Source organism: Apus apus, chromosome 8, assembly GCF_020740795.1.
Source record: "Apus apus isolate bApuApu2 chromosome 8, bApuApu2.pri.cur, whole genome shotgun sequence".
NCBI classification, from domain to species: domain Eukaryota; kingdom Metazoa; phylum Chordata; class Aves; order Apodiformes; family Apodidae; genus Apus; species Apus apus.
In genome coordinates, this window is record NC_067289.1 from 10,731,588 (window position 1) to 10,750,512 (window position 18,925).

Consider the following 18,925-nt stretch of genomic DNA (forward strand, 5'->3'; position numbering starts at 1 on the left):
TTGGCCCCTCTGTGCTGAATTAGCACTACAGAAAGGCAGGCCTCCTCTCAACAAGCAATTACTATTAAACACAGCAGGAGAACAGCAGCAGAGTGAGACCTCACTTAAATTATAAAGTTATCGTGGGGTTTTTTGGTAGGTTTTTTTAAATGGAAAATTTGAGGACATGCTAAAAATAGCAAATCTGCAAGTTACTGCATCTGCAATTTTCAATTAAATATCCTTTGTTGTATTTACAAAAACAGCCAAATCTCTTCAAAATCCAAAGAAAAGCTCTCAAAATATGCCTCTATGAGAGGGTTATATATCTCAAAAGAAGAAAAAATAATGGGAAAAGCAGCCATTAGTAAATCAGACAACATATTTTGTGATACAGACAATATATTTTGTTAAATCAACCCTTTATTTTCCTCCACAAAATATCTGAAAACCTGAGCTCATTTGCATTAGTAGGTCTTCCAAAAGAAGATGGAAAAGCAACACCTCATTACTTAATATGCTCATTAGGCTAATCCAGAGCACTAGCACTGGCCCTTGCAGACAGACTGTGTTCCTTTGGCACCAAGGGTCTCCTTTCTTTATGGTGACGACATGAGCAAGCATGGCCACATAATCTCACAGGAAGCATTTGGTCTTTGAAACAGTAATTATTGCAGAGTCAGGGATAAAATTTAGGCTGCTATTGAGTTATCACAGCCTCACTCAAGAAGAGCAACCATGCACACAAGATGGCATTTGTTCCTGCAAATCTAAGAATGACTTTGTCACATCCAGGGGACTGAGAATCAGACGTCGTGCAAATAGCTCTATTATTTCTAAAGGAAAGAATACTGGACAGTCCAGACAGTGATTTCTGAAACTTTCTGTCCCCTCCAAAAGCTTTTTCTATGTTAGAAGTAATACAGGTCTATCTACACAATCTGATTTTAATAAGAGTAGTAAATTTATTTCAGTAATTTTTTTTTTCTTTTGCTGCCCCAGTGCTTTTTGAAAACATTTATATCATGTGAGCACGTTAGCCATATAAATAAGCAACCAGAATATCAGTTCTTTCCCCAGTCCTATCCTCACTCTAGAACATGGCTGCTCTTGGAACACAGAAATGGTACTGGGAGACTAGACCTGAAAGTTTGGGTCAGGTGACCCAAAAAGCATCTTTGCTTGTCAACAAAGTATGTCAGGATAGAGGTACTTTTTGAAGTTACTAAGTAATTTTTTCTTTTTTTTTTTTTTTTTTCCCCTCTCTGTCAGTGTCAAAAAGCACATTGTATCTTTAAGGAAAATCCAGAAGCCACAGAAAACCTCATGACCTCGAGCAGAAAAGGAGCATAGGTTTGTAACACATAAGAACAGAACTATGAACAAAGAAAAATACCAGAATAATGATCAAATGGTACCAATGCACCCCAAGGGGACAAAAAGCAGAGCATACAGCTTCTAAGACAGAAGAATGACAGGGCCAAAGTAAGCCTACTTGGAGCATACAACAGAAACAACTGGAAACTTACCAAACACAAAGATGGATCAGTGGCAAAGAAAGGAGCAGGAGACATTAAAGAATCAAAGCAGGCAACAAGACTGTAGGAGCAAGGGGCAGAACACAAAGCTAGCTAAACAAGGAAATCCAAGAAGAGAGAAGCACAAGGAATGATTCTCCTGCAGCAGGAAAGCTGCTCTCACTCAGAACACTACACGCCAAGCAGTGGCACAGCAGGTAACTTCTCTGACACTCTTTGCGTAGAACAGCTCTGGGGGTGTACGAAGGGAAGGTTTTCCTCTCCTGTTCTCCAAGTCTCCACACAGGCAGGGGCTGGTGCAGGGCTCTCGGAGCAGCCACTGCTGTCCCAGGAGCAGTGCTGCTGCCTGTGGCCTTCACAGCCTAATGGTCACCAGCATGAGTTCCAAGAGCAGGAGAGAGACACATCGCTGCCCAGTGACCAAGGCAGAAATGCCACCTGGCAGGGCACTGAAGAGCTACAAGCACGATATCCCAGCCTCAGCACACCCCCAGCAGAGGATGGGGGATGAGGCCATCCAAGGACCTTAGCCTACCAGTAACCCTGTCCCAGACCCAGCACCCCAAATGGCAGCAGGAGAGAAGTTGAGAGATGGTCAGCATATTCATTAATAGGTCATCAGAAGCAAGAAGTTCAGGTATGCCACAAACTGAAACAAGTATGGCAGTTCTAAACCAACCAAAAACCCCAGGAGCTATTTTTCCAAGCATTTATTATAGGAAAAATAATTTCTTGCAAAGCATCTTTGAGGATCCTTGAACAGATTTCCTAAGAAAAATGCAAGTAAATTTTTTACCAAGTCTAACATCTCAGTTTTCTCACTGCATTTTGCTAATAGCTACAAGGAAAACATTTTTCAAAATTCTTCCAAATGCAAGATCTGTCAAAATGTCAGTGTCTGTGTTTCAACATTGCTGTGAAGTGGGTCACTCATTAGAGCACAACACTCTAGAAAAGCAAGGAATCAGTCTAAAGAAATTACAAACAATCTTAATTATTAAGCAAGCATATATTACTGGAGCAGTTATCAAAGACTGGTACTCTTAGAGCAAGATAAGGTGCCAGCAGAATAAAAACAACAACCACAAATCAAGTAAGAACAGAAATATAATTAGTTCAAGGTTCTAATCTTAGTTATAAATAACTAATAGAAGGCTTCATAATGAGACCTTTCACTCCTGATAATTTTTTAATGAGCAATTTAGGCATCTGCCATTTCAGTTGGCATATTGTTAAAAAAGACACACTTCAGCATTGTGGTGTCCTCATTTCACATAGTCATATTGACAGTGTTTACCACTGAGAATCATTGAAAGGCTTTCACATAGAGAAAGGAGCAAGTCCCTTGGGGGACTGAAATAATTCCTTTAGTTTTGAATTATTGCTTTTACACACATTTTAGCCAACTGACCTATATACAGAAATGTGCAAATGCTGCAGGGGAGGCATCTTTTCTTACACAATTACTGGATAACACAAAAATCAGAAGATGCCCTAAGTCTCCTCAGTTTCATATTTCTCACAGTGCTGGAGCCTGAATTCTGCTCTAGAAGTGCCAGAGAATGAGAGAATATTTCTGCTCCACATATATGGTGAAACACTAAGCTCCTACCATACTTTCTATACTATTGCTGACTATACAACGATTTCTCAACTGTTGGTTGGTTTGTTGTTTTTTTTTCTGGCATACAATTATGGTCTACAGCAAAATTTAAAAAAATATTTAATTATATCTATATAAAAAATATAAGTATATATAAAAATATATATACATAGATGTATTTCAGTAATATGTGTCACTGAAAATTTACAGTAAGTGCACCCTGCAAAACACCCATTTGTATGAGGTACTAAATAGGTCTTTATCATTTACCTTCTGGGCACTGGCAACTGAACCCACTGAGGTTGGATGAGCAGGTACCTCCATTTTGGCATGGCTGCTGGATGCAATGATCAATCTCTGACTGGCACAGCTCTCCGGTGTAACCTACAAAACAGGACAGAACATTAGAAAATATAGTAAAAATGAGGTTTTATTACTAAAAGTACTATTAGGTCATTCAAACAGTATCATTGGTTGTTTTGAACAAAATTAAATGAAGTAAGAAACAGAATTCAGGACAGTCTTCTAATTTCTTACAAAATGACATTTTTAATTAGAACTCATACGTCACTGGAGAAACATAGTAAGTAGTGGAAATCTAGAGATCCAATCAGTTGTATTTTACCAGCAACACTATCCTGACAGCTCTAGCATGATGGAGGATGGTGTTGAGCCCTCATCAGCACCCATATAATCAAGGAAGAAAAAAATTTTCAATGGTTTTCAAACACAACTTCAATTTCAAGTCAGTAATCTTTAGCAAGACTTTAAACAAGACTTGACATTTTGAATTATTTGTGCATATGCTGAATGACTGTCATTTCCTCATACTTCTGCGCTTCAAAAAGTGTTTATTTTAAGTGGGAGTTGTGAAGAACTGCTCAGCACAGTTGCAAACTCTTCCAAATAAGCTCCTGTAAGTTCACAAGCTACAGATTGTGTACTGTACTATTTGACCTTAAGTTTGCTTTGTTCCATATGTCTGATGTCTATAACACATCCCCAAAAAATGAACACATTTACAAAATACAGTCTAAATGATTAAATGCTCCTAACTTAAATTCCTTAAGAAATATCACACATTCCCAGTTCTAATTTTTATTTACCTCCAAGAAGCTATGTTGGATGCATGACTGAAGAAGCAGTTACACACAAAGGCATTTTATTTTTTAAAATAAACCCTTCCAAAAATTGTATATCTCTTCCATTACAAGCATGTTTAACACAATGGCTGGTGTTACAGACCTGCTGTGAGCAGGTATCAAAGATGAAGACCCCCAAGGTGAGACAAAGGACGTGCCTGGACTAGAATTTTGCCTAAGCAGGGGAGAAAAGGAAAAATAAAATAAAAAGTAATAAAATAATAACCTTATTTTGATTAAATAATTATTTTTAATGCAATAAAAAATAGCATGTATAAGTCTTTTTGGGCAGGGTAATACCTATAACTGTTCAAACCTATTGATGTCACCATAAATTAGCTCTCAACATATATTGTTATATTTGGAGCTGCTAGAGCATTACTACAGAGAAGGATTTATAAGATTTTCCTTTCTGTGTACCTTACTGGTTTTATATGCCAAAGAGAGCTAAATCATGTTCCTATTTTCTGCAATGCAAAACCTGGAAACTCTGTATTACATTGTATCTGGATTAATGTCCATAAAATTACCTGAACTGGAGAAAAATAATGAGGTTGCACCCCACGAGGTGCTCTCACAATGTAGCTCCTCTGGACTGGATTGAGGCACTTATAGGGACATTAGCCTTACCCAGGAAAATTTATGATTTTTTGTAATTCTAATCGGTCTCCAATTCACATAAAACTTAAGAAAACATCAATGAGGTATTACAGAAGACTATGTCAATTGATTTCTTTCATCTGCAGACTTCGTATTTTTTCAAGCTCTCACATTCAGCTGATTTTTTTTATGAATCGTAACACAGTATTGAATATGCTTAACTCATTCAGACATTTTTCCATCTTCAAACTGTTACCAAGTTTGTGAAATTCAGAAATTACTCTTGGAATTAAACACATATCCAAAAGAATATTGGCACAAAAAGGCAGAAACAATTCTGGTGCTCTGTAGCTTGCTACACAAATCTAACCTCCTGCAATTGTTACAGTTTGTGGAAAAGCTCACCAGATATAATACTTCATGTCAGCTTTACGAAAATAAGTATGTCCTATTATTATCTACAGGGTATGTTTTGTCCCTCTGGAAGAGAATGTAATTCAGGAATTTCATAGCAAATATGTCACAAATGCTACAAATGAAGAGGTGCTAAGCAATCACCACGGGGCATGGGGGGAAGCAGTTTTCTGATGAGATGCACCTTAAGAATCATCACACTATTTTGTGCTGGTATTTCTTCATGACATTTTTTTCTGTCAAGATATCGGACACATGATCCTATTCACAGCCAAATGTTTCTGAAATTGCATACGGAGACATTTATGATAATTAAACTTATTTTCCGTCTTCTTTAATATTTTTCCATGTGCAATGAGCACTTTTTAGAAATGTATAACTATATAAAACCAGCTAGTTTTTCTGACCATTTTTCACTAAAATTTTGTGGAAAAAGAACAGGGGTAGAAATAAAACCCACTGAATTTAACAATGATTAAGCCACCTGAATAACATTAGACATTTGCTACTAAAAAATTAAGAAAAATATTATAAAAAATTAAAAGCTAAACCTAAACACAATGCATGGAGGTCATGGAACACAACCTAGCAAGCTGTAGAATGTAATAAATGAAGTTAACCACATTTGGCTTGCTGAGGATTTACAGAGGGACATGATCCCACTGTCATTCAGCAGGGAAGGTATCCCATATGGAAACCAAATAATTTCATTCCATCTATTCTAAGCTTTGTTTTATAACATGAGAAGGAGGGGGTTTGTAGAAAAAAATATGTATAAATTTGATATTTTGTTGTGGGGTTTTTTTCCCCAGTAGGAGCTAACAATTATTCTAGAGACAATGAGAAGAAACAACTATGGAAATCACACAGCATTAATTTTATTTTAGAAAAATAGTTTTAAATGGAAAGGTTAAAATTCAAAGTTAAAAGACCAAACATGCCAATGGAAATACATTCTATTTCCATTTCCAAAATATGTGAGAGAAATACATCTTCTTCTAGAAATTGTCATGATATTAGTAATCGTTTCATGGTATTTTGTGATATCAATTTTTCTACAATTATGTTAACACTTTATGAGACAAGCAGATGAGAAGCCTGTGCCTAATAGTAGCTACAATTTTAACTCATAGGGAACTTCTACAAATATGGTGAGGGTAAAGTTTTAAAAAATAAATAAGCACTTGATAGATGTCTGGGATCATAATAACCAAAAAACCCTAGGATTTTATATCATGACACAAATAGAATAACACTTGCTTTATCAAGGCACTTATCATTTTTAACTTACCAATAGAAGCAGGAACTCTCACAGGCTTGATTTAAGTGTAACAAAAGCAGCTGGTAATATTAGGGATTGTTCAAACAATGTAAGGCTGTTCAGCTCTGATCTTTCTCGTCTTATCTTTAAATCATCATTCAACTATATTTACATATCTTGTTAAAGTGACAGTTGATCCTTCGGCAAATTAATGACACAGAACAGAGTACACCTGCATAGTAACTCTGCATCTTATTTTCAGAGCATCATAAATCTGGGTCATTATCTAAAAATACCAATATAAATCCCTTTCCTGCTATGTACTTGCTACAGTGACTTTTTAGCAAAGACAGAAGTCCTAGAGGCTAAAAAAGGATAATTAGAAGGAAACACTTTAGCCTTTGGAGAGAATGAAGGGGCCTTAACAATCTGCCATTGCTGATTTTCTGAACTGTAAAGTTCAGAAAACATCCCAGAGGATGGTACATGGCAGCCACATTAAAGCATCCACCTGCTACTAGCTGAGTCATTTTTCAGGGTGGTACTTACATATTATCTAGAGCAGCTAGAAGTTTCTCTGGTCTGTGCTGATGTGTTAGGGCAAAGAATAAGAATATTCCCATCTTTGAGGGAATATCAGAACACCCACTCCATGATCCTGCCTTGGGGCAGAATAAAGGAAGTATTGCTACAGGTAGCTTTTATATATATTTAATGCACACAAATAACCACTCAGAATTAAAGCCAGCCAATAACCATTTTGACACAACCACTAGAAACCTGACCGAATATGATTTTTATGAGATAGCTTTAATATTCTGCAGATCTTAGAGTCTATTCTGGAAGCATAATTTTTTTTTCTCCTTTGTTTTTTTTTATTTTTCTTGTTCAGGTAAGTTTCCTTTCTCTCTAATATCAACTGACCAGTACTACAGAAATGAAAGTGTAGAGTAAAATGTCTTTAGACAGCAAAATAAATTACCTGCTACTGAACCTAATTTTCGCCAACTTTTATTTTTAAGTCATTTTAAAGTAGCTGTTCCGTTACAACAATTGAGACTGGTTTTGAAATATTTTTTAAATAGCAGAGCTTTCTATAACAGCCATTTAGTAAGGTTTGTTCCATCAGCTTACATCTTTAATTTGCCCTCTAGCCTATGACCATTTTACTTAGTTTAAATGTAATTTCAATTAAGGTGTCTATATTCATTTAATAATATGTTTAAAGTAAATATTCTTAAAATAACTTCAGAGAACTCAGACACTTATTCATTAATCAAACCCATAAATTGGTCGGTTTCGTTTACGATTTTTTTAAAGTTTTTCAAAATGTAATTTAATTCAGAGGAACAATCCAACAATTACATAGGGTGGAGAGAATTTTCTTCCATTTGGTTGGTGCAACTGAAGAAAAGTGTTTACTAGTTACAATGGAAACACATTTATTGAAAAGTTAGTTACAATGTGTACTTAAAATCTATATTGAAAAGAAGAAAAAAACAACAACAAAAAATACCAGCCACAGATTAAGATAAAAGCTGATATAAACTAAATTTGGGTGATATCTTCTTGGTAGGTACAGTTCTATTATGAATAATTAATTCATTAGGTTATTGTTTGCTGCTTTCAGTGGCATTTTTCACAGATGAACAGTCTCCCACAGCCTTTTTAAAACTGCCCTTATATTGTTGTTGTATGTTCCTTCTTTCCTATTATCTGCAGTCGCACAGCTCACTGCTCTGCAAAACATACGCATGGAATGTTAAAACAAAAATGCATTATTCAAAGCATAATGCCAAACCTACCAGCTGGGCAGCTGCAGGTGAAATTGTTCCCATCGTGTTTCTGTGCTGCATCAGTGCAGGTTGCGTTGTTCTGACAGGGTTGGCTCTGACAGGCATCAAATTCTTCACACAGGGAGCCCCGATACGCATCCTCGCAGTCGCAGAAAAAAGTTGCCTTCAAGCAAACAGGATACATAGCTCACCATAAATGTTCAAAGATTAAGCTTTCATTGAACACTCTATTGAACAAAGATAGTTTTGTTGTCTTCCTGCTCATGACAACAGTAGCTGCCATCAATACATCAACTGCACCAAGTCATTCTTTGACATACTAAACCTGTACCAATTCTTCAGCTATAATTTTTTATGAAGTCAGGTAACTTAATCTAGTCAAGGAGGCTGGGATCAGATCCATAACATCTGAATCACTATAAATTCTTTCTCCCATTCCAGAAATTGTATTTATAGACTGGAATAACTGTCAGAATAAGTAATGTCCAGATTTACTGCAACAAAATCCTACTACAAAGATGCACCCTTTATACAAAGAGCAGGGCTGCGGTCCCAAACTACCTTCAAATCTTTTCAAATGCATAGTCTTCTGAACGTATTTGTTATTTTTTACAAACCTGCTTCTTAATAAAAGATCAAGATATTTAAAAATACTTATAGTGGGCAGGATACAGCACATTTTTGTTAGTAATAAAAGAATTAAAATTAGACTTAAATATCTTTAGGTCACTAAGATTGTGAAGGGACTCTCAAAGAATAGAAGCAAGAAATGCTCTCTCATTTGTAATATGCATTTTGATTAAATACCTTACTTTCTCTGTTAATTAAACAGTAGATGGCAACATCACTCACTCTCATACATTTCAAAGCCAATCATTAGGGCTGGAACAGCTGTCCCATACACAAACACTGTAATACAAAGTAATACAAAGTACAGAATATGCATAGAACCCAAAACAAAGAGATGGGGTTAGTATTTTATCTTCTATTTTTACTCGTATTTACTTGATATGAATAAACAGCTGTGACATAAGTAGAAAAGAAAATAATCACCTTTGTACAAATAAAAACCCAGTAAAATCCTGATTTCATTCTTCTTTATAAATATTACACCAGTAGAGTTTAAACAAAGTTTAGTAGTATATACACCTCTAAAATTCAAAATTATGTGCATGGTATTTATCAGGAGTGCCCACAGTCCTTGCTAAGTGCATGGTCTATACACATTGTTGTATTCATCCCAGCCTCTGCACAAAACAACTCCAAAAATCTCACACATTACCAATGACAGGTTCCCAGACGAGGCGGTAGCTCAACAGAAACGAAAGACAGGCAAGCATAACACAGTCAGGATAATTATCATCACATAGCACAGTAACTTACCTTGAAGATAATTCGTATGACCTACAGAGCAAAGTGGCTACAGAGTGAAAGAGATAATCACTTTTATTTAAGAACTAATCAGTTATCTAAATACACAGTATTTTCACATTTCTATATAGCACTGGGGGAAAACACACCAGCACAGGGATCACTTTAGTCCTTAAAATGAAGAGCAATCAGTGGTCAAAATTAGTGTTGTCCTCAACATCTCATATCACTGGAGTCATTCAGTACTGTTGTGGATATATGGGATCAGGACCCAGGTAAACAGTGTGGCATTCCTCACAGCTTTTCTAACTCTTACTTGGTACTAAGTTATGCTACTGACTTAAAGTGTTTGTTATCCTTCCTGGAGTGTCGTGTTTAGATTTAATACAAAATCAAAGTTACTGCCTGTCTCGATAATTCACCAGTTCTGGCTGAACAAAGTGAGATCCCATACTACAACAAAAATGGCAGTTTTTTTCTTAAAACCAACATGAGTAGAGTATGTAGAAAAATACAGGCACTGTACCTAGGTTCTGTGCCATTTAAAGACATCAGTCTTGATCTAATTTAAATGTGTTTCTCATCCTTGTGTGTGCATGAGGAATGAGAACCGGCTTATCTACATCTATCTGATGCTAAAGACATCCCTAATCAAGAGATCCAAGAAGAGTAACATCCCATCAAAGCTGACTCTCTCAGAACAGAGAGGTACCATCTTTGTCAGGCAGGCTCAGGTTGGTTTATTCTATATCAGAGAGTAAGATGCAAAGTAAAACACTGCTAGGACGTTTCATCGGAGAGGAAGAGGATGCATATACTGTCCACAAAGAAACAAACAACGTGGCTCTGCCTGCACTAAAATCTCGTTTCAAATTAATGGAAGCTAACTCTTAGAAGTATTAATATATATATAAAAAAGACAATCAGTCATTGCCTCAACAATATTAATGAAATAAGGAGTAAAGAGCTCAGATAATATTGATAGCTCTCTAAGCATATGATATAGTGATCAATTTAACATAAAGCATAGTTAACAAAATGAATTTTGAAAGCAGCAAAAGAAAAGCATTGTAACACTTCAAACTGAAATGTCTAATGACAAGTAACAGTTCTGAGATGCAGAAAAATTATTCTGTAGAAGAGATTAAATGCTATCATTTTTAAATTATACTATTAATTTTTTTCCTGAGATGACATGTACTAGCATATTTGAGGAAAATTACGCCAAGAAGAAGCTACACACTGCCATAATGCTACTATTAGAGTCACTATCTAAGAATTAAAAAAAAAAAAATCCTACCAATAGACAGTACATCTGTGTTTTTTACTTGATTATGGGAGTGCAAATCTATCATGTATCATTCTGGGGAGTAATAAATTAAAATAATTAATAACTATTATAATTAAAATAATTTGCTATTATCCATGCTGTAAGTATCATACTACAAATATAGTTGTGATATCATTCTTTTTTTCCTCTTTTAAGAAGCAGAGTAATTATATGCTTATCAGATTTTAAATTTCACATGAGGGACAATAAAAACTCACTGTTTTCTTTTCTTTTTTTAAGCTATAGAAAAAAAATCTGTTAAGATGACGAAAACACAACAAATGGTAACTCTCTTGCCAAGAAAGACTTTCAGTATTTATTACAACTCACAGTGAATTTTACAATATTTGAGCAAAACATTGCTGTATGATAATTACATATTTTATATTTAGGAGTTTATTGTACTTTGGAAACAAAGTTCATATGCAGAAGAGCACGTCTTTAGGCATACATGAGGCTTTTCTATAATTAGCCTTTCTACAAATACAATCAAGTGGATCTACCCCAAAGCTTCTAGCCTGTACAGAAGACAAGGAAATCATCATTATTCAGTTCAATATGTTATTCTCAGTGCAGGCAGAGACCAGTTATTTTTGTGTAAATCTCAAGGATTCTAATTCTAGCAATAAAGCTTCATATTTACACAGTCAGCTCTTCTATATTTTACATGGGAGAGATGATGTTACAGAACAGAATAAACTGTGAAAGGAATCATTTTTTCCCCATATATAAGCAAAAATGTGGCTCTCAAATCCAATGGATGGCCAAAGTTCACTTTAAAATCCAACACACAATCAGAAACTCAAACCAAGCAAACCTCTTGTTGGGTTAATACCAAGATTTTTCTCTTCCATGCACAGCTAACTGGTTTGAGGACAATTTATTCTGATGTAAACCTGAGTATATAAATATGAAAGTGATATTTGTATTATGATGATGCCAAGACCAGTATTATCCTTCTGACACGTTCCCACTTCCATTGTGAGGGAATGGCAAGCATGGCAGTAAAGCAAAGGTACAAAGCCCACTCAAAGCAAGGAAAAGACATCACTTTGATTCAGCATCACCTCACTTGACAGAACTTTCTTCAAAGGGGTGATTTTTATGTTCCTATCAAAAGCAACAACAATTGAAAAAGAAACTCTTGCCATTAAAAGCTTTCTGTTTCATACCCACATTCTATAATAAGCATCTAGCTGAGTAGAAGCCAAATTATGTATCACTAAGGAATGAGTAAAAACTGGGCAAGGTTTCCAGGTTAGACCAGAATTCATTTGTTTATAGTTCAATGCACTCCACAGACACAGTAAGCCATTGCGCTTCTATCACTGCAGATAGTTAATTACATTTAATTTTGCCATTAAACAGATGTCTTACTACATTCTTTTACATTAAACTAGACTTGGAATAAAACTATGAAGTACATAAAACCACAAAGACAATCATTAATCTTCTTGGCACTGGAAGCAATGACTACAGCCAGCAGAGCTCTTGACTTATGGTATTAGGCTCTAAGAAGTTGCCTTGTGTCCTGCAAGACTAGACTGTGCAACACAGAATGAACTAGAGATAAAAACAAACAGCAGATCACAAAGGACATGTTGTAAGCCTAAAGAAAATTAAAGTTTCAGTTCTGCAAAAATAAGTGCAGAAGTGTCTTCTGGCAAATCAGCACAAGGGTTTGATATGTGTCAAGCATGTAATTTTGGCAGTTGTTGTCTCCATCATTATGAAATCACTGAGACATTTTAGGGCATATGACACCTAACATGAGTTAAACAATGGCAAAAAAATCCCTGCTTAATGAAATATGCACCTTCTATTTTTACCTGTGCTGCTGGGCCTGAATCTGTTTCCTTGCTGCAGTTCTATTATGCAACTAAGAGGCTAAAAGAGCACTGAAAACTGACAGATTTAAAAAAACACTGTGGATGAGCAGACAAGACGACATTTTTATTCCCCGGATTAGGAAGCTGGACATAATTTAGCTACATTTGGAAACACTGCATCTGAGGTTTTAGTGAGTTACTCCAGCATAGCAGGCTACCTGGCACAGGTTTGATGGCACTTGAGAAAATTGCTGGCAACATTCCTCATCTGTTTAAGTTCTGGAAAATTCAGGAGCACTTTGTGACAGTGAAAATAAAAAGCATAACATTTCTAAAGTTAACATTTTATTTGAAGACACAATGAGAATCCTGCTAATCCCAGTTCTTTGACTACCATGAATTGACAGATACCTCTTCAGGAATGAACCTTAATATGGTTTCTAAGTCCCACAGCTTCAGCCACAGAGATGTGATCAACTATGGCCTAGTGCGAGTTCCATCCAAAACACTACTTCAGTAAATTTTCCAGTTACTACTTTTTGGTTCAGATAAAGAACAGGTGGAAAGATATGAACAATTTAAATTTTTCTATTTATTTTCCAGTGAAAGCAACACACTACATGTGCATGAGGGGGTTCATTTGTCACTACCAGTTCTGGGTGTATCATATAAAACTTCCAGTGTCAAGATTACAGGTGTACAGGTACTGATTTCTCTTTCTTGAGTGACATATTAGCTCCTGTTTGTTGCCATGAAGCTGGTTTGTCTTTCTTTTTAAAGATTATCTTATTTTACTCACCACATCTCAAAGATTTATAAAGCATGGACAATTTTTAAAGACCATATATGCAATTTCCTTAACACAAAATTATTAAAGTTTCTGCATAGACACAGGAAGTTTTTTGGGGGTTTTTTTGTGCATGCAATAAGTTAAAGAAATTAGAGTCATAAAAATCGACAAACAATATCAAAATTAGCAAATCAGGCTATTTCTCAAAGGCTGTAACTCTCAACTTGACAACAAATGGAAAAAGAAGACAATTTGATATTCTGTTATATAAAGTAAACTTGAACATATTATTTACATAAGTCAGATTCAATATGTTGAATTTATGAAATCAAAATATTAAATATAGTAAAGCAGAAAAGCTAAACTGGACTATGAAATAAGACAGTGTATCTGAATGAATAATTTATTGGGATGCCAGTCAGCTGTTGCGGTAGAGTAGCACTTACTTCTAAATGCATCTTGCAATATTTGTGCTCACACATTACCTCAAGCATTTTAAAATTTCATTTTTGAAAAATAAAATAGATACTCATTATGCCAGATGTTAGCACTTTCATGCATATATAGATTACTATAGCAATTTAATTATTGTTGTTACAATTCAAATAGTCATTTTTCTATCCAAACGTGCTTATTGAGAATTTAAATCAGAAAATGGTAGCAGATGAACTAACAGTGAATTCCTTAAATATGCCAAATTTTCTGTGCTCACAGCAAGCTCACAGCTGTTAATATTTACTCAACATTTACTATTACTTCTATCTCCTAAATGAATATTAATAAAACCAAAGATTAAGTGTGCATATTTGTGCTGTAAATTACTTTTAATCCATAAAATAAAATCAACATGTATAGGAGGTAACAGAGAACACTTAATCTCATTCACAGGCAGCCATTCTGGTTTTGTAAAAGCAGTGTACAAGCTGCAATTTTGACATATTTAGTTCTTATTTTCATATGTTACTAGATTGCACAAAAAATTCCTCAGTGGCCAGTGGAAGTGCTGTCACCATTGTAATCTCTCCATGTAGTATTATGTAAAGGAGAAAGCTGTACAGAAAAACTTCAAAATATTACCAAATCACTCTATTCTGTCTCTCTTCTCATAATTATGTTCGAACAATTCCATTGCACCAATCAGCTACTTCTGGGAGCAATTATTGAGATGTGGAGAGGTAAGTACCAGATTAAATCAGACCCAAAACCATAAGAAGGTTGAGGACTTTACAAACTGGAACACACTGATCTGGAGATTGCGAATCCCACATGCTCACCATATGCTACTCATCTCAGGAAGAAATCTACTTGTATAGTGACAGCAAGATGCAGTACACGTTACCTTAAGCTTTATTTGAATGATATTTTTCTGTTGCCAGGGCAGTGTCTGAATCTTGGCCTCTCATACCAGTTATTTTCTTGTTTAAGTGCTTGATTTTTTTAAATAGTGAATATTGTTCTCCTTTAGTAACATCTGTGAGCTTTAGAAGCCTATAACACAGCAGCAAAGTATGCACACACACAGAGGACCAAGTATAATTTACCCTCCATTTATATTATCATTTAATTTCCACACTCCAGGAAGGTCTTAATAAATTCACCTTACCTCATCTGGTTTGGTGATACATTCTCCTTTTCCTGAACAATGTAAGTTATCTGAATGGCTTCCCACAGGCACGCAGGTACTGACTTTCACTATTACAGTCAGGCGCAGAGCCACAATGCATTTAGTAACTGAATCATTCAAAAAACCTAAAAAAAAAAAATTAAAAAATAAAAAAAAAAATGTAAAGTATTCTCACTCTGTGATAAAATACGCTAATACATATCAGTGCTCTACAATACAAATTAGAATACAGTTTAGAAACAAACACTTATTACATTGATCAACAAAAGGAAGGCAGGCTGGTGAAACAGATCTAGCTCCAGAGCTCTAATCTGCTATTAATTTTTAGGTCTCAAATACCCAAATCCTTTTGCCTGCTATCTCTTTGATAAGTAAAAAATATACTCCCTTAAGTTTTTTAATGACAAGTAGTATTAAAATCAAATTCCGTGGAGAAAAATGTTTAAATTAATTTCTAAAAATTACTTCGGAGCTAAAAAGTACACAGATAAGCTGCATTACATTCGTAACAGATGGACAAGCTCTTTGGCTGTATTTTTATGAAGTTTGTGAGAACATACATGCATAGCTTGACAGCATTTCTTTGTGTATTTGCAATACAAATATAACTGAATGTCTGATCTTATCACTCTGTAAGGTAATAAGCCAGGTATAGATGAACAAAACATGAAAAGGGGAACATTTGATGAGGAGAAAAAGAATTCATTAATCTCTGGCAAGCACCTGTAATTGCACAGAATCAAAAATAGTTGGTTGGAAGCTATTAAAATACACTGGAGCATAACAACATCCCTATCACCCATACTTCTAACAGATACATCCAGAAAATAAAGGACAGCGGGAAAGACAAAATGAGGTACATACACAGCCCATGACATACACAATTAAGTCAGAATACATGTTAAAATACATATACTCTGCTCCTATATGTGACTTATGCTCGAACTACATTGTTCCACCACAGCGATTACATTCCTGGGTTATAGCCCACTCTGTGAGGTATCAATTAGTTGTTTTGTTCTGGAAGCTTGTGGCAGAATAAATGTTCAGTGATATAAAAAGTGTGGGTTTGGTACAGTGTATATACTGTATGCAGAATATATGTATAAAAAAACCCCAAAGATCCCTCCACAAATTGTCAAACTTAAAATTTACTTCACTATCCTTAATGTAGGTAGATCCTAAGCATTTAAGTCTGTTTATAGGATCAGTATGGAAAGCTAAAGACACAGAACTGTTATAGGATTATACTTTCTCTTAGAAATTAATAGAGAATTTATGTAAAAATGCATGCGTTTTTTTAATCAAAATATGCTTTATTTATAAAATAGAGAAAATAGATGCAGGAAGTGTATGACACAATGTTTTTTCTAATATTTTCTGCTTGGAATTCTAGACTCCATTTACAGCCTGAACTCCAAGGAATTTCAAAGGTGCAGTCCAGCCTCTTGTATTATAGACTGGTAAGAGCAGAATATTTAGTTAAGCAGAAAAAAATATAGTACAAGATAATGAATAGCAATGAACTAAATTTCATTTAACGCTCTGAACTTCACGTAAATTCCCTTTCCAGAACAGCTGCTAAACATTACTTACTTCCTGCATATGCAAGTGTTAAGCATAACTAACTACAAATTCCATAGAAAATCATATGAAAGACTTCCATTCTTTGTTCTTCATTTTCAGATTTTACTTTTTAAAATGCTGCCTCCTTTGAACAACCAGTTGCCTGTGCTAGAAACAATGATCCCCAAACATAGCTTCAAAGAAGAAAAAACTCAAGTCCAATACAGATGTCATCAGCTTGAGTATAGCATCTACAAGTTAGCTGAATATTCAAAAAGAGCAGATTAAAAAAATGTTTTGGGTATAGGTCCAAATGTCTAATGGTCTGTTTTGGCTAGTGAAGATTATTGTAATCTGCTGACCTCTTTAAAGCAAGCCAATTTATTCTGGCCTTCATACACATACTATTCTTACCCATCTGTTCAAAGATGCAGCCAGAATTATTCCCTTTAACAACTGAATGCAATTGTCACTGGCAGTCATGCAATTATATGTGAATGCTTGGAAGAATGTGGTATTTAGGAAATGTCTTTGGGTTCCCATTTGCTTGTCTGAAGCAGATTGTTACATATTCTTCAGGACAGTTCCCTAAAGGAATATTAAATCAACCTCCTTTTTACTTTGAGTCTTGTTACTATTTTGGTATCAAAAGCCCTTAGGCAAACCACTGAAAAAAAAATTTAAAAAATCATTATTCTCACTGGAATGCCACACATTTTCCTGTACTTTCTAATTATCTCACCTGATTTCCAAAGACTAGAAAAATAAAAACATGGGTATTTACAGCTGGTTATCCTCTATATGTCTTCCAGTAACACTCAAGATGATCTGCTCCACGACCTTCCCTGGTACTGAAGTCTGACTAACAGGTCTATAGTTTCCTGGATCCTCCTTTCTGCCTTTCTTATAGATGGGTGTTACATTTGCTACTGTCCAGTCCATTGGGACCTTCCCAGTCAGCCAGGACTTCAGGTAAATAATGGAAAAGTGGCCTGGTGATCACATCTGTCAACTCTTTCAGCACCCTTGGATGTAGCCCATCCGGTCCCACAGACTCATGTGTGTCTAAGTGGTGTAGTAGGTCTCTGACCACTTCCTCTTTAATTGTGATGACCTCACTCTGCATCCTCTCCCTGTATCCTAGCTCATGTGGCCGTATATCCGTGGAACAGCTCATATGAACAGGTCAAAACACTTCAATTAATTTCTTCGCCAATTCCCGTACCAGCAACAGAACTACACTGAGTTTTAAGTTCTATTTTTAATTTCTAGGTAAGAGAATAATTTTAGCTGCATAATTTCAGCTCCCTCCATCTGAGGTCTGGAGGAAAACATTACAGCTGTTTATTGCAAAAGGTAATTGTGTTCAGTTCAACCTTGCTGGTATTCTAAAACTACTTAAAACACAATGACAACAACCTATTTTAGGTTGAAGAATTCAGTATTGAGCTATTTAGAGTAATGCTATGGAAACAATAATAACTTAATAAATTGTCATCTGATGTGAGTAGTCATTTAGATTGCAGAGGAGGAATTTTCAAGCTTTATGCACACACGATTGATAGTCCGAGAAACACCTGCAGGATTTTATCAGCAGTATGCACAGTAAAATACACCATAGCTCATTCCATCCTGGGAGCTTCACCTACTCACCCCTAGGAGCACAAAACACCTATGTCCCTGTTTTTCTCACATCAAAAAAGTTAAGTATGAAAAATAAGTAATAAAGTCAAAATAAAAGACGACAGATGTTATCATTTTGTCCAGGTGCTTTCAGTGAGATCATATAATGCCATTCAGATTACTAATCACACATTAATTGACTGTAGATTTTCTGGACTACAAACTGATTTGCTTCCTTTGCAAGCCCCATTTCTGAGCAATACCTTCCTTCTATGCACAGCAGACTGAAGTCAGGAAGTTGGTCCATAGTGGACTGTCAAAATAAGGAAGACTGAAGCTAACAGGCCACCAATTCAGATCATTATCCTATCATCTTACTGTAGAAATACAGTAAGTTCCCTATATTGAACTTCCAATACACAAAGGTCTTTGAGTCCATCTAAAGGTTTCTTGGGTGAG

At 35.5% G+C, this 18,925-nt stretch overlaps 1 protein-coding gene across 1 annotated transcript in view; it reads right to left on the bottom strand.

Moving 5' to 3' along the window:
* DNER (delta/notch like EGF repeat containing) overlaps positions 1-18,925 on the bottom strand; it is a 112,331-nt gene that overhangs the window by 30,270 nt on the left and 63,136 nt on the right. The window contains exons 5-7 of the mRNA XM_051626712.1: positions 15,257-15,402; positions 8,343-8,496; positions 3,391-3,504 (exon numbers count right to left, since the gene is read on the bottom strand). Coding sequence (XP_051482672.1) covers positions 3,391-3,504; positions 8,343-8,496; positions 15,257-15,402 — 414 coding nt within the window. The remainder of the gene's footprint in view (positions 1-3,390; positions 3,505-8,342; positions 8,497-15,256; positions 15,403-18,925) is intronic.